Below are 24,097 nucleotides of genomic sequence, written 5' to 3' on the forward strand. Positions count from 1 at the left end.
CCTCTCTCCCTCTTGTCCTCATGTGTTCTCTCTCCCTCTCTCCCTCTTGTCCTCATGTGTTCTCTCTCCCTCTCCCTCTTGTCCTCATGTGTTCTCCCTCCCTCTCTCCCTCTTTTTCTCATGTCTTCTCCCTCCCTCTCTCCCTCTTGTCCTCATGTGTTCTCTCTCCCTCTCTCCCTCTCTCCCTCTTGTCCTCATGTGTTCTCTCTCCCTCTCTCCCTCTCTCCCTCTTGTCCTCATGTGTTCTCTCTCCCTCTCTCCCTCTTGTCCTCATGTGTTCTCTCTCCCTCTCCCTCTTGTCCTCATGTGTTCTCTCTCCCTCTCTCCCTCTTGTCCTCATGTGTTCTCTCTCCCTCTTGTCCTCATGTCTTCTCCCTCCCTCTCCACTCTGGTAGTTGGTAGAGGAGTGGGTGGGTATGCTAGCCCTAGGACTGAGCTGCCTGTGAGCATAATGGACAAATAATATCCATGGCTCCATTTGGGGCAGTAACCTAAATCTCCTGACCATCCCACAGAGCCCCCCCACTCCTCTAGCCCCGGACCCGGCTCCCCCACCCTGACGTGACAGTGATGTAGGGCTGACGGGGGTGGGCATATGGCCAGTCAGTCCATTTAGCAGCAGGAGGAGTGCTGAAACCTGTCTGTCACTGTCTGCCTCACTCCGATGCCGGGCGACCGAGAGATAAACACCAACTGATCGCACAGTGTGGCATGGCCCCATCTCACGTCTCTCCACTTTTCCACACTCCTCCATTTTTCCTCCATTCATTCCATCCTATATGGCCACACCTCTCCCTCCTGACCGGGTCACGCTGTCTAAAAGAGGTGATGTTCCTCTCTGAGCTCGTCTAGGTAGGACCACTCGCTCCATCACCAAGCTATAGGAACGCCACACTCACATGGCCACAGCAGCATCCTCTGATGGGCTTGAGTGTGTGTCCTTCTTCACTTTTACTGGCCCTGTTCCATGTTTGGACATTGCCTCACCCATCACGCCCACATGCTCCCCAGCCCACCCCTGTGCTTTGCCCCAGGAGGAACAGTTGGGGATATGCAGTGGTCTGAGTGCGGAGATGAACTGGGCTGAACTGGGCTGGTCGTGGAGGTTAGTGGTGGGGCTGGTTGTTTGGGTGTTTGTGTTAATGAGGTCTGAATGGATGGAGGATGGAGGAGGCGGCCTGACCTGTCTGGGCTGTGCCCTGCTCGGGGCTCCCTACCCCAGCCCTCTGAGGGCCCAGGCAGGGCCACCCTCTGTTAATCTTTCAGCTGTCCCTTGGGCCTGTGGGGGGACACGTCACTGCACTGCATCATCCCTTCTCCCTCATGGCCACCTACTCCACGCTCCTCACTTTTCAAAACTCTCTCTCATGCCCCCTCTCTCTCTCGCTTTCTCTCTCTCCTTGTCCCATATGTACCAGCCCCCATTCATATTTTAGCCCATCTCAGCTCCTCTCGTCTCTTCTCTCCTCATCTGTGCCTCTCCCCAATGCCCCATAAATAGTGCAGACGTAAGCTGGTAAATAAGTGATGCTTCGCCCCTGATCAGCGCTGTTAGACCCAGCCTGCCGGATCTGGATTCCTTTACTGGAAACTTCAGAGACTTGGCTGTTTTTTGTGTGTTGTTGTTTGTCTCCCCCAGGTGCCGCAGAGTGCCCCCCCACCCCGCACTCACCAACCCTCACCCCTCCGTGGTCTGCTGTCATTCGCTGACAGCATGGCTGATCTTTACACTATTTAATTTAACCCTCGAGGGAGGGGGGGGGCACTCCCCCTCTGTTCGCATGTGTGTACACTATTTCCTTTAGCACTAGTAAATATTTAACTCCAGTCAGCAGTTTGGAATGAGAGGAGGGAGGGGTCTCTGTCCTCCGGCTTGTTTGTTTTTTGATTCCTCCTCCTCCCTCCCTCTACATCCAGAAAGTGTTGAATATTTGAGGGCAGTGCATTCTCATCCACAGCTATGCTGCTATGACAGTACTGTAGGAGCTGGGGTTTAGGTCTTAGAGCAGAGATACAGAGAGCCGGGAACATGGGCTGCAGCGTTTACACAGGCAGTCCAATTCTGATCTTTTTCTCACTAATTGGTCTTTTGACCAGTCATATCAGATCTTTTCACATCAGATCATTTTCAGAGCTGATCCGATTGGTCAGAAGACCAATTAGTGAAAGAAAGATCCATATTGTAAATGCAGCCATGGAGGCACACCACTAACATACAGTGTGTGATCTGTGTCTGCTGTGTTTGATTGGACAAGTAGTGCAGTAAGCAGTGTCTTTGTTAGCCTCATGTACATTCACGTAAGCAAAGGTATTGCCTTAGTTAGTCTTTGTCTATGGTCTCTGCTGTAGCTATGCTACGGTGTGTGAATATTGCAGTGTGTGTGTGTGTGTGTGTGTGTGTGTGTGTGTGTGTGTGTGTGTGTGTGTGTGTGTGTGTGTGTGTGTGTGTGTGTGTGTGTGTGTGTGTGTGTGTGTGTGTGTGTGTGTGTGTGTGTGTGTGTGTGTGTGTGTGTGTGTGTGTGTGTGTGTGTGAGTTACTGGGGAGTTCTTAGTTTGCTCATTATGGTGTGCCACGGTGTGGAGGCAGGATTTGATCTAGGTGTCCCAGTGACAGTCTCTGGTTGTGTTCCCGCTGCCCCACTGTGCAGAGTGGCGCTCCGTGTTATTAGAATGGGGACCAAGAGATCTCTCTGCAGACCTCCCCACCCCAGCCCCCCGCCCCTTCCCAAAACCTCCTTACAAAATGATGGGCCAGCTCAGAGCGGTGCAGTCTGGGGACTGCATGCACCACATGCAGGATGCATACAGCTGTCTAGCAGCTACCTGGGTCTGTCTGAGCTGCACCACAGAACACTATGGTCCACTGTGGTTGCCTACACGGCTCTAGTTGTCAGGCAGCGGTGTGAAGCTGTGGTCACGGTATCAATGGTGTAGTCTTACACAGCTCGATAAACATATTGTACAAAAACGACACTTGAGATGAGAACCAGGATTTTGGTTCAGTCTTTGTATATAGCATAGCAAATGTATCAACTTCTGAGGAGATGGAGTGTGGAACATACTAGAGGTCGACCGATTAATCGGAATGGCCGATTAATTAGGGCCGATTTCGAGTTTTTCATAACAATCGGAAATCAGTGTTTTTGGAAGCCGATATGCCGATTTTTTTAACGTATATATTTTTTTATACCTTTATTTAACTAGGCAAGTCAGTTAAGAATACATTCTTATTTTCAATGACGGCCTAGGAACGGTGGGTTAACTGCCTCGTTCAGGGGCAGAAAGACAGATTTTCACCTTGTCAGCTCGGGGGATCCAATCTTGCAACCTTACAGTTAACTAGTTGAAAGCAATAACGACCTGCCTCTCTCTCGTTGCACTCCACAAGGAGACTGCCTGTTACGCGAATGCAGTAAGCCAAGGTAAGTTGCTAGCTAGCATTAAACTTATCTTACAAAAAACAATCAATCATAATCATTAGTTAACTACACATGGTTGATGATATTACTAGATATTATCTAGCGTGTCCTGTGTTGCATATAATCTGACTGAGCATACAAGCATACAAGTATTTAAGTATCTGACTGAGCGGTGGTAGGCAGAAGCAGGCGCGTAAACACTCATTCAAACAGCACTTTCGTGCGTTTTGCCAGCAGCTCTTCGTTGTGCGTCAAGCATTGCGCTGTTTATGACTTCAAACCTATCAACTCCCGAGATGAGACTGGTGTAACCGAAGTGAAATGGCTGGCTAGTTAGTGCGCGCTAATAGAGTTTCAAACTTCACTCGCTCTGAGCCTTGGGGTGGTTGTTTCCCTTGCTCTACATGGGTACCGCTTCAATGTGGTGGCTGTTGTCGTTGTGTTGCTGGTTCGAGCCCAGGGAGGAGCGAGGAGAGGGATGGAGGCTATACTGTTACACTGGCAATACTAAAGTGCCTATAAGAACATCCAATAGTCAAAGGTTAATGAAATCCAAATGGTATAGAGGGAAATAGTCCTATAATAACTACAACCTAAAACTTCTTACCTGGGAATATTGAAGACTCATGTTAAAAGGAACCACCAGCTTTCATATGTTCTCATGTTCTGAGCAAGGAACTGAAATGTTAGCTTTCTTACATGGCACATATTGCACTTTTACATTCTTCTCCAACACTTTGTTTTTGCATTTTTTAAACCAAATTGAACATGTTTCATTATCTACTTGAGGCTAAATTGACTTTATTGATGTATTATATTAAGTTCAAATAAGTGTTAATTCAGTATTGTTGTAATTGTCATTATTACAAATACATTTTTTTCCCTCGTCCGATTAATCGGCCGCGACTTTTTGGTCCTCCAATAATCGGTATCGGTATCGGCGTTGGGAAAAAAATCATAATCGGTCGACCTCTCGAACATACTATGGTCCCTCACTACCTCAGCCCCAGGACCTGTTTAAGTTGTTCACCTGTTTTTCTGTGTTTTGTTTTCGTTCTCATCCTGCACTGTGAAAGAAACTCAGACAAATTTGAGTGTGGTGAATTCAAATGAAAAACGCTCTACATGGGGTAAGCTAATCTTCTGAGAAAATCAAGACATTCACATCCTGTCATCTTACCATGTTGTGTGTGTGTGCACGTTATTTCCTACAATTCTCTGAAAGGGGCAATGACACCCTGTATAATAGCCACACACGCATTCCCCATAGAGATTCTGTCACAAACCTTCCCCTCGTGAAATTACCCTCCCTAAGTGACAGTGTGGAATGAAGAGGAATGAAGAGAGAGGGAGGGAGGCCATGGCTGCCCTGACTCCCAGAGAGATGAGGTGTCTAGGAGAAATTGGGGGCCAGAGTGGAGGTGGGAGAGGAACCCTGGGACAAAGTGGAGGAAAGATCCACAGGGATTGTCAGCTATTATATGTCTCTGTTCTTCACTCTCCATCCTTTCCCTGTATCTGTCTGTTGCATTCCATTATATGTACAGAGAGCTAGAGGTAGATGGAGGGAGATGGACGGAGAGGGGAAGGAAAGAAAGCGAGAGAGAGATGGAGAGAGAGGAAGGGAAGAAAGAGAGAGAGAGATGGAGAGAGAGGAAGGGAACAACGAGAGAGAGGAAGGGAAGAAAGAGAGAGAGATGGAGAGAGAGGAAGGGAAGAAAGAGAGAGAGAGATGGAGAGAGAGGAAGGGAAGAAAGAGAGAGAGATAAAGGGAAGAAAGAGAGAGAGATGGAGAGAGAGGAAGGGAAGAAAGAGAGAGAGAGATGGAGAGAGAGGAAGGGAAGAAAGAGAGAGAGAGATGGAGAGAGAGGACGGGAAGAAAGAGATGGAGAGAGAGGAAGGGAAGAAAGAGAGAGAGAGCTGGAGAGAGAGGAAGGGAAGAAAGAGAGAGAGAGGTGGAGAGAGAGGAAGGGGGGCAGTTCTCTCTTCCTGGACCCTGTCTCTGTTTCAGTGTGTCTGCCTCCACAGAGCAAAGCGTCGTCCCTAGTCAGATATAACAGTTCAAAATAATCGGATCAAATTTTATTTGTCACATGCGCCGAATACAACAGGTTACAACACCTTGCAATTAAATGCTTACTGCTTATATGCTTACTTACAAGCCCATAACAAACAATGCAGTTTTATGAAAAATAAGAGTTAAATTTTTTAAAACTAAATAAACGAAAGTAAAAAATAAAAGAGCAACGAATAAAATAACAAGGCTTTTACATGTGGTAGTGGTACAGAGTCAATGTGCGGGGGTGCAGGTTAGTAATGAGGCTATATACATGTGGTAGTGGTACAGAGTCAATGTGCAGGGGTACAGGTTAGTAATGAGGCTATATACATGTAGTAGTGGTACAGAGTCAATGTGCAGGGGTACAGGTTAGTAATGAGGCTATATACATGTGGTAGAGGTACAGAGTCAATGTGCGGGGGTACAGGTTAGTAATGAGGCTATATACATGTGGTAGTGGTACAGAGTCGATGTGCAGGGGTACAGATTAGTCATGAGGCTATATACATGTGGTAGTGGTACACTGTCAATGTGCAGGGGTACAGGTTAGTAATGAGGCTATATACATGTGGTAGTGGTACAGAGTCAATGTGCGGGGGTACAGGTTAGTAATGAGGCTATATACATGTGGTAGTGGTACAGAGTCAATGTGCGGGGGTACAGGTTAGTAATGAGGCTATATACATGTGGTAGTGGTACAGAGTCAATGTGCGGGGGTACAGGTTAGTAATGAGGCTATATACATGTAGTAGTGGTACAGAGTCAATGTGCAGGGGTACAGGCCAGTCCAGATCATTGAGGTAATATGTACAACTGAGATGTGTTGTTGCGGTACATGACAAGCGCTGCGTGCTGTGGTTCCACTCGTTGCCAAAACAGGACTGTCATGGCTTTGACAGTGACATATGAGCTGGGGGTATTGTCTATGAGTGGGTTCTCCTGGCACTGAACAGTGTAGAGACGTGGTTGCACTGTGATCTGATCAACCACAGTAGAGATGTGGGCTCGATCACTAGATCAACGTCATACATCACACCACTCACGACACTGGGGGTGTGGTAACGACATGGAGGTGATACTCTATGTGGGGTCTCTGTCTTTCTCTCTCACTTGGTCTGTCTGTCTCTCATTCTCTCTCTTTTCCTCTTTCTCTCTCTCCATCATAGAGAACACACAGGACGGGGTCTTTTACACCCTGATGTTCTCCATTCAGCAGCTGGAGGCTGACACAAACACACTATAAATCACACACCACTGACAGCTCTACTAGGGAGAGAAGCTCACAGTCACACCATCAAACCTCCTCTTGAATATTCCCATCCCTTTCTCTTTCGCTCTACTCCTGTCTCTCTCTCCATTTCCCTCTCTCTCTCTCTTGCCTCTGGGTGGTCATTTTGTTGTGACACCACAAAGCGCAGCCGACTACATCAAACCCCTCCACTCACCTCTCTCTAAATGCTTTGCTCGCTGCTCTTACCTTTTTTTGTTTAGGGTGCGTTGTAATCAAATAAGCGGGGTCCACGGGTACCTGTGGGGATTGGGTGTGTTATGACAGTGACACGGAAAGAGAATGGGAGTGTGCTCTGGTGATCAGGCCGGGCGGGCTGGGAGAGCGAATGGGAGAGCAGCGCTGCATGTCTCTCTGTACTCTGTCACCCATGGCACAGTCCGTCTGGGGCCCCTGAGCTCATCTGGCCCTCAACACTCCTCTACGCCCCATAGAGTCTGTACGGATCTCACTGCTGTGCCTCAGGCCCCCTCTCTGTTCTCTCTCTGGGTGTGCACGTGCATAGTATGTGAGTGCACATTTTTATATCATACTGTATATAGCTAACTTTGTGTCCCATTCTATAGTTGGAACAGGATGTGTTGGTAGGTGTGTTATTGTGTGATATAGGGAAGATGAGGGACTGAACCCCATAGCTGTAAGGCCAAGGAGGGATTCATTAGTTACACCAGCTGTATCAGGACAGGACCTGTAATACTGTATATCTACAGCCATTTCAGTGAGTATGTGTTATGTTTAAATAAGTCTAACCAGGTTAGTGTGTTTCTGTGCGGTTGTGTGTTATGGCTAGCCAGTTCTATGGGTTTGTGTGTGTGTGTGAGTCTTTTGGATGTGTTAATGTCTCTGAGTCTGAGCTTGGCTTAGCAACAGGGGAGGGGAAGTCCCTCTTGGGTGAGAGGGTGGGAGCCGGCAGGATCATGACGAAACAGTACATGGCTGGAGAACGGGCACATTTATTTGGTGGGGTGGTGGGGTTAGGGGAAGGAAAGAGGGAGTGCGGGGGGGTTATTTGTAGCGCACTCCCCAGTGAGTTTCCTGTCTCTTGGAGGTGAAAACCTGGGAACATATGAAGCTTTAAGACAGCCCATCTGTTAGTCTCCGGCCCTTGGAAGACTGTCAACGGTCTAAAAATAAGCCACACTAAAGTGAACCAGGCGGCAAAGGTGATTTTTCATTTTGTGTTAAAAACAGAGCAGAGCAGAGAGGGACAGGCTAGTGCCAAAAACAGTATTTCCTCTTCCTGTGGCTGTTTGAGATCGGGCCATATAGGCGAATCAGAGTATGCTAGACTTGCTCAGCGATGCTACTACAGTAGATCATGTCGGTATGTTATATCACCACAGACAAGATTTAACGCCCTAGCTGTTCAAGTGTTCCCAAATAGTGGACACGTCTGTTAAGGCTGCTGCTATTCTGCAAAAGCAAAAAAAAATGGTGTGAAAGTTGTTGTTCTAGTACATTGATGTGCGGAGCAGAGGACTGTTTGTTAGAGGATTCCTGGTGAACTGACATGTTTAAGTCTCACCACCCCGGCCTGCTCCCCAGAGGACTGTGTTTGTTAGAGGATTCCTGGTGAACTGACATGTTTAAGTCTCACCACCCCGACCTGCTCCCCAGAGGACTGTTTGTTAGAGGATTCCTGGTGAACTGACATGTTTAAGTCTCACCACCCCGGCCTGCTCCCCAGAGGACTGTGTTTGTTAGAGGATTCCTGGTGAACTGACATGTTTAAGTCTCACCACCCCGACCTGCTCCCCAGAGGACTGTGTTTGTTAGAGGATTCCTGGTGAACTGACATGTTTAAGTCTCACCACCCCGGCCTGCTCCCCAGAGGACTGTGTTTGTTAGAGGATTCCTGGTGAACTGACATGTTTAAGTCTCACCACCCCGGCCTGCTCCCCAGAGGACTGTGTTTGTTAGAGGATTCCTGGTGAACTGACATGTTTAAGTCTCACCACCCCGGCCTGCTCCCCAGAGGACTGTGTTTGTTAGAGGATTCCTGGTGAACTGACATGTTTAAGTCTCACCACCCCGACCTGCTCCCCAGAGGACTGTTTGTTAGAGGATTCCTGGTGAACTGACATGTTTAAGTCTCACCACCCCGGCCTGCTCCCCAGAGGACTGTGTTTGTTAGAGGATTCCTGGTGAACTGACATGTTTAAGTCTCACCACCCCGGCCTGCTCCCCAGAGGACTGTGTTTGTTAGAGGATTCCTGGTGAACTGACATGTTTAAGTCTCACCACCCCGACCTGCTCCCCAGAGGACTGTTTGTTAGAGGATTCCTGGTGAACTGACATGTTTAAGTCTCACCACCCCGGCCTGCTCCCCAGAGGACTGTGTTTGTTAGAGGATTCCTGGTGAACTGACATGTTTAAGTCTCACCACCCCGGCCTGCTCCCCAGAGGACTGTGTTTGTTAGAGGATTCCTGGTGAACTGACATGTTTAAGTCTCACCACCCCGACCTGCTCCCCAGAGGACTGTTTGTTAGAGGATTCCTGGTGAACTGACATGTTTAAGTCTCACCACCCCGGCCTGCTCCCCAGAGGACTGTGTTTGTTAGAGGATTCCTGGTGAACTGACATGTTTAAGTCTCACCACCCCGGCCTGCTCCCCAGAGGACTGTGTTTGTTAGAGGATTCCTGGTGAACTGACATGTTTAAGTCTCACCACCCCGGCCTGCTCCCCAGAGGACTGTGTTTGTTAGAGGATTCCTGGTGAACTGACATGTTTAAGTCTCACCACCCCGGCCTGCTCCCCAGAGGACTGTGTTTGTTAGAGGATTCCTGGTGAACTGACATGTTTAAGTCTCACCACCCCGGCCTGCTCCCCAGAGGACTGTGTTTGTTAGAGGATTCCTGGTGAACTGACATGTTTAAGTCTCACCACCCCGACCTGCTCCCCAGAGGACTGTGTTTGTTAGAGGATTCCTGGTGAACTGACATGTTTAAGTCTCACCACCCCGACCTGCTCCCAGAGGACTGTGTTTGTTAGAGGATTCCTGGTGAACTGACATGTTTAAGTCTCACCACCCCGGCCTGCTCCCCAGAGGACTGTGTTTGTTAGAGGATTCCTGGTGAACTGACATGTTTAAGTCTCACCACCCCGACCTGCTCCCCAGAGGACTGTGTTTGTTAGAGGATTCCTGGTGAACTGACATGTTTAAGTCTCACCACCCCGGCCTGCTCCCCAGAGGACTGTGTTTGTTAGAGGATTCCTGGTGAACTGACATGTTTAAGTCTCACCACCCCGGCCTGCTCCCCAGAGGACTGTGTTTGTTAGAGGATTCCTGGTGAACTGCCATGTTTAAATCTCACCACCCCGACCTGCTCCCCAGAGGACTGTTTGTTAGAGGATTCCTGGTGAACTGACATGTTTAAGTCTCACCACCCCGACCTGCTCCCCAGAGGACTGTTTGTTAGAGGATTCCTGGTGAACTGACATGTTTAAATCTCACCACCCCGGCCTGCTCCCCAGAGGACTGTGTTTGTTAGAGGATTCCTGGTGAACTGACATGTTTAAGTCTCACCACCCCGGCCTGCTCCCCAGAGGACTGTGTTTGTTAGAGGATTCCTGGTGAACTGACATGTTTAAGTCTCACCACCCCGGCCTGCTCCCCAGAGGACTGTGTTTGTTAGAGGATTCCTGGTGAACTGACATGTTTAAGTCTCACCACCCCGACCTGCTCCCCAGAGGACTGTGTTTGTTAGAGGATTCCTGGTGAACTGACATGTTTAAGTCTCACCACCCCGACCTGCTCCCCAGAGGACTGTGTTTGTTAGAGGATTCCTGGTGAACTGACATGTTTAAGTCTCACCACCCCGGCCTGCTCCCCAGAGGACTGTGTTTGTTAGAGGATTCCTGGTGAACTGACATGTTTAAGTCTCACCACCCCGACCTGCTCCCCAGAGGACTGTGTTTGTTAGAGGATTCCTGGTGAACTGACATGTTTAAGTCTCACCACCCCGGCCTGCTCCCCAGAGGACTGTGTTTGTTAGAGGATTCCTGGTGAACTGACATGTTTAAGTCTCACCACCCCGGCCTGCTCCCCAGAGGACTGTGTTTGTTAGAGGATTCCTGGTGAACTGACATGTTTAAGTCTCACCACCCCGACCTGCTCTCCCCAGAGGACTGTGTTTGTTAGAGGATTCCTGGTGAACTGACATGTTTAAGTCTCACCACCCCGGCCTGCTCCCCAGAGGACTGTGTTTGTTAGAGGATTCCTGGTGAACTGACATGTTTAAGTCTCACCACCCCGACCTGCTCCCCAGAGGACTGTGTTTGTTAGAGGATTCCTGGTGAACTGACATGTTTAAGTCTCACCACCCCGGCCTGCTCCCCAGAGGACTGTGTTTGTTAGAGGATTCCTGGTGAACTGACATGTTTAAGTCTCACCACCCCGGCCTGCTCCCCAGAGGACTGTGTTTGTTAGAGGATTCCTGGTGAACTGCCATGTTTAAATCTCACCACCCCGACCTGCTCCCCAGAGGACTGTTTGTTAGAGGATTCCTGGTGAACTGACATGTTTAAGTCTCACCACCCCGACCTGCTCCCCAGAGGACTGTGTTTGTTAGAGGATTCCTGGTGAACTGACATGTTTAAGTCTCACGACCCCGACCTGCTCCCCAGAGGACTGTTTGTTAGAGGATTCCTGGTGAACTGACATGTTTAAATCTCACCACCCCAACCTGCTCCCCAGAGGACTGTTTGTTAGAGGATTCCTGGTGAACTGACATGTTTAAGTCTCACCACCCCGACCTGCTCCCCAGAGGACTGTTTGTTAGAGGATTCCTGGTGAACTGACATGTTTAAATCTCACCACCCCTGCCTGCCCCACAGAGGACTGTGTTTGTTAGAGGATTCCTGGTGAACTGACATGTTTAAATCTCACCACCCCTGCCTGCCCCACAGAGGACTGTGTTTGTTAGAGGATTCCTGGTGAACTGACATGTTTAAGTCTCACCACCCACGGCCTGCTCCCCAGAGGATGCCACAGAGCCTGGAGCCGTGAGGTGCCGGGGGGCCAGGGGACCCTGCGGCGTCGCCTCAGACGCCTGATTGAAAGTGACATGATGGCAGCCCTGTCTAGGTCCTCGCGCGTTGTAACACAGTTAATAAAGCGCGTGTGTTGGAAACGTAGATTTCATTTTCCTTTATCTTTATCTCCTGCCTCCCCTCTCTCTCACCCTCTGCTCTCCCCTTTCCCTCCCCCTCTTCCCCCCCCCCCCAGTGTGTGCAGCAGTCTCACAGTCTCTGCATTAGTAATGCGACTGGGCCATATTTCCCATGAGCCCACAGCTCGGCAGGATTTAGCCTCTCTTTTATAACCAGTTTAGGAAAACAATGACAGCCTAGATATTGACTGAGCAGTGAGGGGCTGTTCTGCCCACTGCACAGCCTCCCTGTGTAGAGGGGCGCTGTTCCATCCATCACACAGTGTCCCCCTGCTACACTGTGACACGCTCTCTCTGTTTAGTTTGATGGTACAATTCAAAGGAATAACACTGTCTGTGATGTTCTACCTTTGTTAGTACAGTGGTTATCTTGTCGACTTGATGTCTTTTGTCTTGGCAATGAGGGAGTTGAAATGTGATGTTTTCTATTTAGATATTTGTAATGTGGAGTTGTTAGCCATTGATGATGTGCAGTCTGATGGGAGGAGGAGGTTGTTTCAGGACCAACTCTTTGCTAGTTTTTCAGGTTGTAGGGGTGGAATAGTAATAGTTTTTGTCAGGTATTGGGTGATGTGTGTGTTCTCTGTCCGATGACAGGGTGTGTTTGTGGTCCCAGTCTCCGGTCTCCTCCTGCTTAAAGAGTGAAAGCAGAGCCCTCGATCTCCTCATCCTGGAGAATATATCAATTATAGCTGCATAGGACTGATGTCACACTGAGAGTCATTATCAGATTCAGAGACACACACCATTCGCCCCATCGATCGCCTACGGCTTGATCAATACCCCAGCCCCTGACGACGCTCTCAAATGAAGAGAGCTGAGACTAGCATCACAGTGTGTATGACTGTCTGTGTGTGTTCACACTGATTAACACATTTAACAAGAGCTACTTTTCCATTACACCAACCCAATATTGCAGGCTCTAATGTGTGTGTGTGTGTGTGTGTGTGTGTGTGTGTGTGTGTGTGTGTGTGTGTGTGTGTGTGTGTGTGTGTGTGTGTGTGTGTGTGTGTGTGTGTGTGTGTGTGTGTGTGTGTGTGTGTGTGTGTGTGTGTGTGTGTGTGTGTGTGTGTTCTCTTCTAGTTTGAGTTGTATGGGAAATATCCATCCTGTGGAATGTGCAGCAGTGTAGGTGAGGGTGTTTGTGCAGCTCCTTCCTCCTCTCCTCCCCCTGTGCTGTTTCCATCAGGCCGCTGCAGTGCTGGTGTAACCCAGGACCCCAGGGACTCAGGGAGCAGCCACTGCCTCTCAATCCCCTCTTTCTGCAAATCAATACACACCAACAAAACCCTGGAAACCTGGGGGAAAACATGCACGCACACACACTCCCTCTCTCTCTCTCCCTCTCTAACACGCACATACACACAAACACATTCACGCACAAAGATGGGGCAAGGCTACGTCCCAAAAATGATATTTTCTGTCACATAAGGAGACAATAGACTCAAAGGAAGCACACATGAAACTGACATGTGCCTATTCATGATGATGATGAAATCAAGATCTAATATTCTGTTTTGTGTAAAATGTTCTGCCTCTCTTCTGGCTGGAACTCTCCTGTCTGCTGTGGCCTGAGTAACAGGAGAAGCAGGCAGATGGAGAGTCAATCCTGACCTCTGCTGGAGGGGTGTGGAACTGCAGATGCCGTGGATCAGAGCGAGAGAGAAGTGGTTTTCTCTCATAATGGGGTCAGTGGCTCCCAGTGAGAGACAGCTCCTCGCTGAAGAGCCCTCGGTGTGCTCGTTCCCACTCGCATACGCAGGGGAGGGGTGCAGGAAAAGAGGGAGATGGAGAGAATGAGCGAGAGACAGAAAGAGGAAAAGAAAGACTGACCCTGAATGGCTGCAATCAGCCAGTCTAGAGCTTTAAGACCCGGGCGCTTGGCCTCCTCTGCTGAACTAGTGCAGCCTGGCTCTGCCAACAGTCGTGTGCAAAATATGTGCACCAAGATAAGGCCCAAAGAATAAGTATTTATCAACGGAAAACCATGTTTAATCCTTCAGATTTTTCCCCTTTTCCTTTTTTCATAGTGGTGCAGAGAACCATGGGCCTATCTGTGAGAGATTAATCTTGGAAAGCAGCTTTTAGCGGGAAGAGGGGGATGATTGCTGAGCTTTCCCTGGGAATTGGGTTTATGGTCCCGGGGAGAGCGCAGACGAACCAGCCAGCCTACCAGAATTCTCCCTAACACAGGCCTCTGGGAGCCCCATATCTGCTGTGATTGATAGTTTAACTCTTCACATCTATCTGATCTGGTATGAAGTTATATACCCTCTGTTTGAGGTGTGCAGAGAAACCAGGCTCCTGCAGTTGTTGATGGTGGTGTCGTGGATGTCATTTTGATAAAGGTGTTTTGTGTGTTATTATGAATTCGTGTGTTGCGCTCAAGTGCTGTTGGAATGTGGGCCTCATAAGGTATTGATATGGTGTTTTCAAATATTTATAAGAATATCAAAAGGGATGCGAGCCTCATAAATCTGAATAAACAAATCATTGTTTCATGTTGCCATGGATAAGGAAGACAGCAAAGCAAAGACACAATGAATATAATATGACGTTTGGGTTTATCTGCAGCTCGATATATGATATATAATGGGTGTGTGTGGGTAGAGCAGGTAGTCCGTGTTACAGGAGGCTAGGGTCCTCTGATGGACAGACAGACATGACTGTTGTGTATAAAGAGAGGTGTAGGGGTGTGGGGTAGGTGGCTGTGGGGGCTCGGAGGTGTGGGCACGTAGCTTATTATTTCTCTCCTCATGTGTTCTCCTCTCTTCCCTTCCAGAACCACACACTGAGCCAGCACGCGCAGTGAGACTGGGCCCGGCAGGACTCCTGGCTCAGCCCAGAACCCCGACCCAGGCCCGGTGGGGGAGGACCATTTCAACATCACAGCCAATCAAAGTGTCATTTGCTACTCACATGTAAAACTCTAACGATTCCGCCACCAGGCACAGCTATTACGAGCAGTGGGGAATGAATATTAATGGGATATGCTATTAAAAAAGAAAAGGATATTTAAAAAAAGGAGATGGAGAGAAAAGGTATTGTACGTGCAGTATTTTTTATCGTCCCTGCTACCCGGTTGTGCGTTTTTTTAACAAAAGAAAAAATTGTACAAAAAAAGAAACGCCCTTTAGTCTCTGATTTTAGTCTCTAGAAATGCATAATTTACCTTGTCCTCTGTTGCTTCTTGTATCAAACTTCATAGGTGCCAATTCTTTTCAATTTGTTTTGCATATGTTTTTACTCTTTCGTTATTGTACCTTCTTATTTCTTGCAGTAAATAGGTACTTGTGCTGTATTGTGATTGTTTGCCAGTCGTAATATTTCTGAGTTTTCCTCCTTTTTATGATTATTGTTATATATTTTCTTTTTTGTAATTACAAAATAAAAAGACAAACAAAATAAAGTTAAGAAAAACATAATGGTGTGATTGGATTTTCCAGTCTATGGACCTAATGGTTATTGTAAAAATGAATATCATCAATTTCAGGGCAACTGGATGATGTCTGCTTTTTAAATGTGAATTAACCAGATTGCAATAACTAGTACAGTCAATAAAAAAATGCTAATAAATCATGAAAAGGAATGTGTGTGTGTTGTGAGTCTTGTTTTTCTAATGAAAAGAGAATAGCATACTGTTACGGTAAATGAGTGATGAGGTGTGGAGTCAGGCGCAGAGAGCAAAATATGTGGGGAAAAAACACGCTTAAATCTCCCGGAAACATAACATGAACAAAAGTGGAAACACAAATGAACAGAAATATAAACGGAAAGCGTGAAACCCAAATGCAAACAAAAATACACTCAAACAACAAAACAGACGAACAAGCCCGCACGAAACAGAAGCGGGCTGAACAGACTAATTATAACCCTACCCTAACAACCAAACTAGAAACAGGTGCTACCAATTAGAAAGAACTAAAGGAACACAGAACAACGGATCGGCGATAGCTAGTAGACCGGCGACGACGACCGCCGAGCGCCACCCGAACAAGAAGGGGAGTCACCTTCGGTAATATTCGTGACACATACCTTCACTACAGCAGCTTTCAATGTAAGCCAGAGGTTGGAACCTCTTCAGCGAACAGAACTGAAAACCATAAAATAATGAAAATATTAGAGGAACAGAATCAGAACCGGAAACAAAAGAGATCTTTACTGTTCCATTATTATAAAAGCATGGGAACCGGTTAATAACTGACTGCTATGCAAAGCCCTCACTCTGTCACCCAGGAAATCTTTACCAGTGGGTGTGTGTGTGTGTCGGCTACCTCCCCCTCCGAAGCATAGGTTACTGTAGCCTACTGAAGACGATACAAGCATCATTCAGAAATGGGGAGTAATTTATTATTATTATGTTTTTATATTGTTTTTTTTATTAGAGAAGAATTAATTAACTATTTATATGCTTGCTAAGGATATTATAGTTCACATAAGTTTTATAACTACAAAAAGGTAAGATATGTTTTTAACTCTAGTGCTTCTTTTGTCCAATGTTAAGTCAACTCTCAGAAGCTCAGACATTCAAAGTTCTCCACAGAAGCCACTCCTCCTTAGGTATAATTCCGTGGGCCTAATTCAGATAAGGCATGTCATAAGATGCCCAGTGCTTCAAGAGAAGCCGCCTCCACCCTCTCTCGCTCTCTTCCCACCTGAAAAATGTCAGTAGCATTTTGCATCCCTTCACTTGTCTGTCCAGACATAACATGGTAAACCTAACCCACTCCACTTAGTAAGATATGTTATGTATTAATTTGTGGATATCTGTCCAATTCATGTATGTTACAAATTATTATTTTTTTGTAACCTTTATTTAACTAGGCAATTCTGTTAAGAACAAATTCTAATTCACAATGACGGCCTAGGAACAGTGGGTTAACTACCTTGTTCAGGGGGAGAACGACAGATTTTTACCTTGGCGGCTCAGGGATTCGATCAGCAACCTTTCGGTTACTGGCCCAACGATCTAACCACTAGGCTACCTGCCGCCCCAGGTAGCCTAGCCAATACGTATGATATGTCACACATTACAATTTGTAAGATATGTTATGAAATACAATTCATACAATACTTTATGAATTTGCTAAAAGTGTTACAAAATCCAATTTGTTGTGGCTAATGTTTGCTAGGTGGCAAATGCTAAAGTTAGCTAGGTGGCTAACATTAGCTAGGGGTTAAGGTTAGCTAACAGGCTAAGTAGTTGCAGAGTAGCTCAAGAGTAGTAAGTAGTTTCAAAGTTGCTAATCAGCTAAAATGCTAAAGTTGTTCGTGATGAGATTCAAACACGCAACATTTGCATTGCTAACATGCCCATCCACCCTGACCAACCACCCTACTTTTGTTTTGCCTGAATTATCACATAAACATATCATCCTAATTTTAGTGTCTTTGATTTATATTTACTATGTTAAGTCTAGTCTATGAGATCAGGCTGCATCAGTGACTCTTCAGGGGAGATGTTTTTCTATATGAAAGTTGATCATAACACATCTATGAAATGCAATATGCAAAGACATTACTTTTGTTTCTCAGAACACTTAGGGAAAAGAGGTGTTTGGGGACATGATCATAAACTAATAGTGGATCTTGTTTATGATCCCCCCCAACCCCCACTTTTAGATAATTATGTAGGGCCTAATATAATTTATATAACTGCAACAATGTATGTACTATTTATACAACTTTTATAATCTTTAAGTGGAAATGAAATGCCTAGTATAGCAGGATACAAATATTTACTCCACAAATCGTTCACTCATTATTGAATGGACTTATCTATAATACATGTAATATCATATTTCCCTAAATCCTACAACATGTATTGTTTATCATATCAGACAAACTTAGTTTCAATATATGACATTGACATCTGGATTATACTTAATATAACCGAGCAAAATATACTTTTACATCATCTAAAAACAGGCATCTAAACCTCTCCTCTCTATCAATAATAGACTATTGGTTTGACGACCATACGGCCTTCTGCTTTAATTGCATCCATGTGTTTAAGCAGCTGTTTCAGCCGTTGAATCTCATGGTTCTGCTGGACAGAAGGTCGGTACCGTTCCCAGAAATCAGTTATCGGAACACATTGATATACCACAGTGCCCTGGGAGCAGTTGAACTTCTCCGTTTATGGGCGAGAGTCAACTTGCCATATTACTCATTTTAACTAGACTACAACTGACAAGTGCATGTGTATCTTTTAATATTGTCTAACTTTCCTTGAGAAGTTAAGGGAAATGTTTTAATCATTTACTATTTTCGTTTTACAATTCAAAATGAATTATAATCAAAATGTATATTTGGTAGATGTGTGTGCATATGTATCATAAAGACAATGCAATGGTTATAGCAGGTTATAAACAATCGGCCTATGCATAATGATATTTGATGGACTGCGTGATGGTACTGTTCATTGGGCCATGAGAGGTCAGCAGAACACTTTGGGGCTCCTGCCAGCACACATAACCGGTGCAATTGAAAACAATATTTAGGCCAGGGATGGGCAACTTTGATGGGGCTGGGGGCCACAAAAAAATCAGAACTCATCATGAAGGGCCGAAGTGGCTTGTGGGTCTGTGTACCCACATCCATACCCCTAGCCTTTTGGGGGCCCTAAGCGAAAATATTGTTGGCCGCTAGACTAACTTACCAATGGAAAAGCATGTAGCTGACATGGGCTAATTGAGTGACTGTCAGGGACTGACATAACAAAATAAAAACCGCTGATGCACAACCACATTTCAAAACTTCACCTTGTGTATTATATTATTGTAACTCTCAACATTAAATTGAGACCACAACTTTTGGTGTGGGTGGGGGGGATTGAGGGCCTACAAAAGGGGGTAGCGGGCCACAAGTTGCCCATCCCTGATTTAGGCCATTTTTTGTCACTTTGTCAGAATTAGCCAACAGAAAGTTATCGCTATCATGTTGTCCGTTTTGTTCATTAAACCTAGATGAGAAATTGAGATATTGAAATTAAGGAAACAATATATAATTTGTAACATTACATTTCAACAATTCTGCATGAGAAAGTCAGATGCTGAGGAGAGGAATCATCAGTGTAATTAAGGATACAGGAAAGAAGAATAGTCTACTAACCATTACAACCAGCTTCGGATTAAAAATGTGATCTCCTTTAATGGTCTCTGAGAGATTACTACTGCATCCATCTGTAGTGTTAATGAACTGACAGGGTAGACTGATGTTATTGTTACAGCACAGTGATGAAAGGGACATGATCTCCTTTAATGGTCTCTGAGAGGTTACTACTGTATCCATCTGTAGTGTTAATGAACTGACAGGGTAGACTGATGTTATTGTTACAGCACAGTGATGAAAGGGACATGATCTCATTTAATGGTCTCTGAGAGGTTACTACTGTATCCATCTGTAGTGTTAATGAACTGACAGGGTAGACTGATGTTATTGTTACAGCACAGTGATGAAAGGGACATGATCTTGTAAAACCAGAGTTGCATGTTTGACTCTTTGAGTCCATGATTATCAATAATTATTATAATCATACATTTAGGATCCAGAGATTTGGCTCCAGGCTCCCAAGTGGCGTAGCACTCTAAAGGCACCTCAGTGCTAGAGGAGTCACTACAGACCCTGGTTTGATTCCAAGCGGTATCACAACCAGCTGTGATTGGGAGTCCCATAGGGCAGCGCACAATTGGCTCAGCGTTGTCCGGGTTTGGCTTGGGTAGGCCATCATTATAAATAAGAATTTGTTCTTAACTGACTAGTTAAATAAAATAAAAAATAAAATAAAAAAATCAATTATCCAAGTCACTAAATGGTTGGGTGGGTGAGTGAGCCATATACAGTGAGACAGAGTGAGAGAGAGACTGGGACAGTAGTAGAAGGAGGAGAGGTATGTCAGAGATTTGTGGTCCATGGCAGCAGACCTAGCAGATGTGTTGAGGTGTAGGCGAAGAGTGATCGGAATGAGAGGCTGTGTTTGTGGACATGTTGAGGCTTAGCGACAGGAAGGGACTGATGATGCTTTGGTCGGCTCAATGGAGGCTAAGGCTCATTACAGCAACCCCAGGACAGGCAAACAGCTGGACGTATGTCTCTGCCATTTGTCTGTTTGACACGCGCGGCTGACTCCTCTTTGAGCTTTTTATCCCACTTTACGGATTCTCCAGTAAGTAAACAGGATTTTTGTATCATTTCTGTTTTCCTGATTACTTTCTCCAGCCGTGTCGGTCTGGACACAAGGGCACTGCCTTCAAGTGTGTGTGTGTGTGTGTGTGTGTGTGTGTGTGTGTGTGTGTGTGTGTGTGTGTGTGTGTGTGTGTGTGTGTGTGTGTGTGTGTGTGTGTGTGTGTGTGTGTGTGTGTGTGTGTGTGTGTGTGTGTGTGTGTGTGTGTGTGTGTGTGTGTGTGTGTGTGTGTGTGTGTGTGTGTGTGTGTGTGTTTGTTCTCACATTATTCCTGGTCATTTCCATGTAAAAGGACCAATGAGCACCAACATGTCAAATTCATAGGAACATATCAAATTGGGCGCTAAAGAGTCTATATTTTAATGGAAATTAGGGCATTTACATTTTTCACCAATCATAAAAAATAGACCTATCAAATAGTTATAGTGGTTTTACTGATATCAAATTTATTGATTAATTATTAGGTGGTTAAAACTCGAAATTCCTTCAGAACCCACAGTTGGGTTCATATGTTTGGACAGTACAGTAAAGAGGAGTATAGTTCAGTACAATATAGTTTTTTTTGTTTATTATTTATTACTCCTTTTTCTCCTCAATTGGTAGTTACAGTCTTGTCCCATCCGGATTCGGGAGAGGCTAAGGTCAAGAGCCATGCATCCTCTGAAACACGACCCCACCAAGCCACACTGCTTCTTGACACACTGTTTGCTTAACCAGGAAGCCAGCCACACCAATGTGTCAGAGAAAACACTGTACAGCTGGTGACTGAAGCCAGTGTGCATGCACCTGGCCACCACAAGGAAGTGCTAGACATGGACATCTCAGTTGGCCAAAACCTCCCCAAACCCAGACGACACTGGGCTAATTGTGCACAGCTTCATAAGTCTGCTGGTCACAGCCGGCTGCGACACAGCCCGGGATCGAACCCGGATCTGTAATGACACCTCTAGCACCGATCAGTGCTTTAGACCGCTGCACCACTCAGGAGGCGCAGAAAAGCACACTAGATTTGAGTCAACTATAATGTACTATATTCTACTCTTTACTGAAATGTACTGTTCTGTACTGTACAATACTGTACTGAACTCTACTCTACTGTACTGAACTCTGCTGTACCGTACTGAACTCTACTCTACTGTACTGAACTCTGCTGTACCGTACTGAACTCTACTCTACTGTACTGAACTCTGCTCTACCGTACTGTACTCTACTTGACTGAACTCTGCTCTACCGTACTGTACTCTACTTGACTGAACTCTGCTCTACCGTACTGTACTGTACTCTACTTAACTGTACTCTGCTCTACCGTACTGAACTCTACTCTACTTTACTGTACTCTACTCTACCGTACTGAACTCTACTCTACTGTACTGAACTCTACTCTACTGTACTGAACTCTACTCTACTGTACTGAACTCTGCTCTACCGTACTGAACTCTGCTCTACCGTACTGTACTGTACACTACTGTACTGAACTCTGCTCTACCGTACTGTACTGTACACTACTGTACTGAACTCTGCTCTGCTCTACCGTACTGTACTGTACACTACCGTACTGAACTCTACTCTACTGTACTGAACTCTGCTCTACCGTACTGAACTCTACTCTACTGTACTGAACTCTGCTGTACCATACTGTACTGTACACTACTGTACTGAACTCTGCTCTACCGTACTGAACTCTACTGTACTGAACTCTGCTCTACCGTACTGAACTCTACTCTACTGTACTGAACTCTGCTGTACCGTACTGTACTGTACACTACTGTACTGAACTCTGCTCTACCATACTGAACTCTACTCTACTTTACTGTACTCTGCTGTACCGTACTGAACTCTACTTTACTGAACTCTGCTCTACTGTACTGAACTCTACTCTACTTTACTGTACTCTGCTCTACCGTACTGTACTGTACACTACTGTACTGAACTCTGCTCTACCGTACTGTACTGTACACTACTGTACTGAACTCTGCTCTACCGTACTGAACTCTACTCTACTTTACTGTACTCTGCTCTACCATACTGAACTCTACTCTACTGTACTGAACTCTGCTCTACCGTACTGTACTGTACACTACTGTACTGAACTCTACTCTACTGTACTGAACTCTGCTCTACCGTACTGAACTCTACTCTACTTTACTGTACTCTGCTGTACCATACTGAACTCTACTCTACTGTACTGAACTCTGCTCTACCGTACTGTACTGAACTCTGCTCTACCGTACTGAACTCTACTCTACTTTACTGTACTCTACTCTACTTTACTGTACTCTGCTCTACCGTACTGAACTCTACTCTACTGTACTGAACTCTGCTTTACCGTACTGAACTCTGCTTTACCGTACTGAACTCTACTCTACTGTACTGTACTCTGCTCTACCGTACTGAACTCTACTCTACTTTACTGTACTCTGCTCTATTGTACTGAACTCTACTCTACTGTACTGAACTCTACTCTACTGTACTGTACTCTGCTGTACCGTACTATACTGTACACTACTGTACTGAACTCTGCTCTACCGTACTGAACTCTACTCTACTGTACTGAACTCTGCTCTACCGTACTGAACTCTACTCTACTGTACTGAACTCTGCTCTACCGTACTGAACTCTGCTGTACCGTACTGTACTGTACACTACCGTACTGAACTCTACTCTACTTTACTGTACTCTGCTGTACCGTACTGAACTCTACTTTACTGAACTCTGCTCTACCGTACTGAACTCTACTCTACTGTACTGAACTCTGCTCTACCGTACTGTACTGTACACTACTGTACTGAACTCTGCTCTACCGTACTGAACTCTACTCTACTGTACTGAACTCTGCTCTACCGTACTGAACTCTACTCTACTGTACTGCTCTACACTACTGTACTGAACTCTGCTCTACCGTACTGAACTCTACTCTACTACTACTCTGCTCTACCGTACTGAACTCTACTCTACTGTACTGAACTCTGCTCTACCGTACTGAAGTCTACTCTACTGTACTGAACTCTGCTCTACCGTACTGTACTGTACACTACTGTACTGAACTCTGCTCTACCGTACTGTACTGTACACTGCTGTACTGAACTCTGCTCTACCATACTGAACTCTACTCTACTGTACTGAACTCTGCTCTACCGTACTGAACTCTACTCTACTGTACTGTACTCTGCTGTCCGTACTGTACTGTACACTACTGTACTGAACTCTACTCTACTGTACTGAACTCTGCTCTACCGTACTGTACTGAACTCTGCTCTACCGTACTGAACTCTACTCTACTTTACTGTACTCTACTCTACTTTACTGTACTCTGCTCTACCGTACTGAACTCTACTCTACTGTACTGAACTCTGCTTTACCGTACTGAACTCTACTCTACTTTACTGTACTCTGCTCTACTTTACTGTACTCTGCTCTACCGTACTGAACTCTACTCTACTGTACTGAACTCTGCTTTACCGTACTGAACTCTACTCTACTGTACTGAACTCTGCTCTACCGTACTGAACTCTACTCTACTTTACTGTACTCTACTCTACTTTACTGTACTCTGCTCTACCGTACTGAACTCTACTCTACTGTACTGAACTCTGCTTTACCGTACTGAACTCTACTCTACTTTACTGTACTCTACTCTACTTTACTGTACTCTGCTCTACCGTACTGAACTCTACTCTACTGTACTGAACTCTGCTTTACCGTACTGAACTCTACTCTACTTTACTGTACTCTGCTCTACCGTACTGAACTCTACTCTACTTTACTGTACTCTGCTCTACTGTACTGAACTCTACTCTACTGTACTGAACTCTACTCTACTGTACTGTACTCTGCTTTACCGTACTATACTGTACACTACTGTACTGAACTCTGCTCTACCGTACTGAACTGTACTCTACTGTACTGAACTCTGCTCTACCGTACTGAACTCTACTCTACTGTACTGAACTCTGCTCTACCGTACTGAACTCTG

General features: G+C 45.8%; 1 protein-coding gene across 3 annotated transcripts in view; it reads left to right on the forward strand.

The window, feature by feature from the left end:
• Positions 1–15,515, forward strand: part of LOC124000249 (zinc finger protein 423) — a 184,943-nt gene extending 169,428 nt beyond the window's left edge. For all 3 annotated transcript variants that reach the window (XM_046306494.1, XM_046306502.1, XM_046306510.1), the window contains one exon: positions 14,722–15,515. In XM_046306494.1, coding sequence (XP_046162450.1) covers positions 14,722–14,751 — 30 coding nt within the window. In that variant the 3' untranslated portion in view covers positions 14,752–15,515. The remainder of the gene's footprint in view (positions 1–14,721) is intronic.
• Positions 15,516–24,097: the final 8,582 nt, after the last annotated feature.

Source organism: Oncorhynchus gorbuscha, linkage group LG02, assembly GCF_021184085.1.
Source record: "Oncorhynchus gorbuscha isolate QuinsamMale2020 ecotype Even-year linkage group LG02, OgorEven_v1.0, whole genome shotgun sequence".
Lineage (NCBI taxonomy): Eukaryota > Metazoa > Chordata > Actinopteri > Salmoniformes > Salmonidae > Oncorhynchus > Oncorhynchus gorbuscha.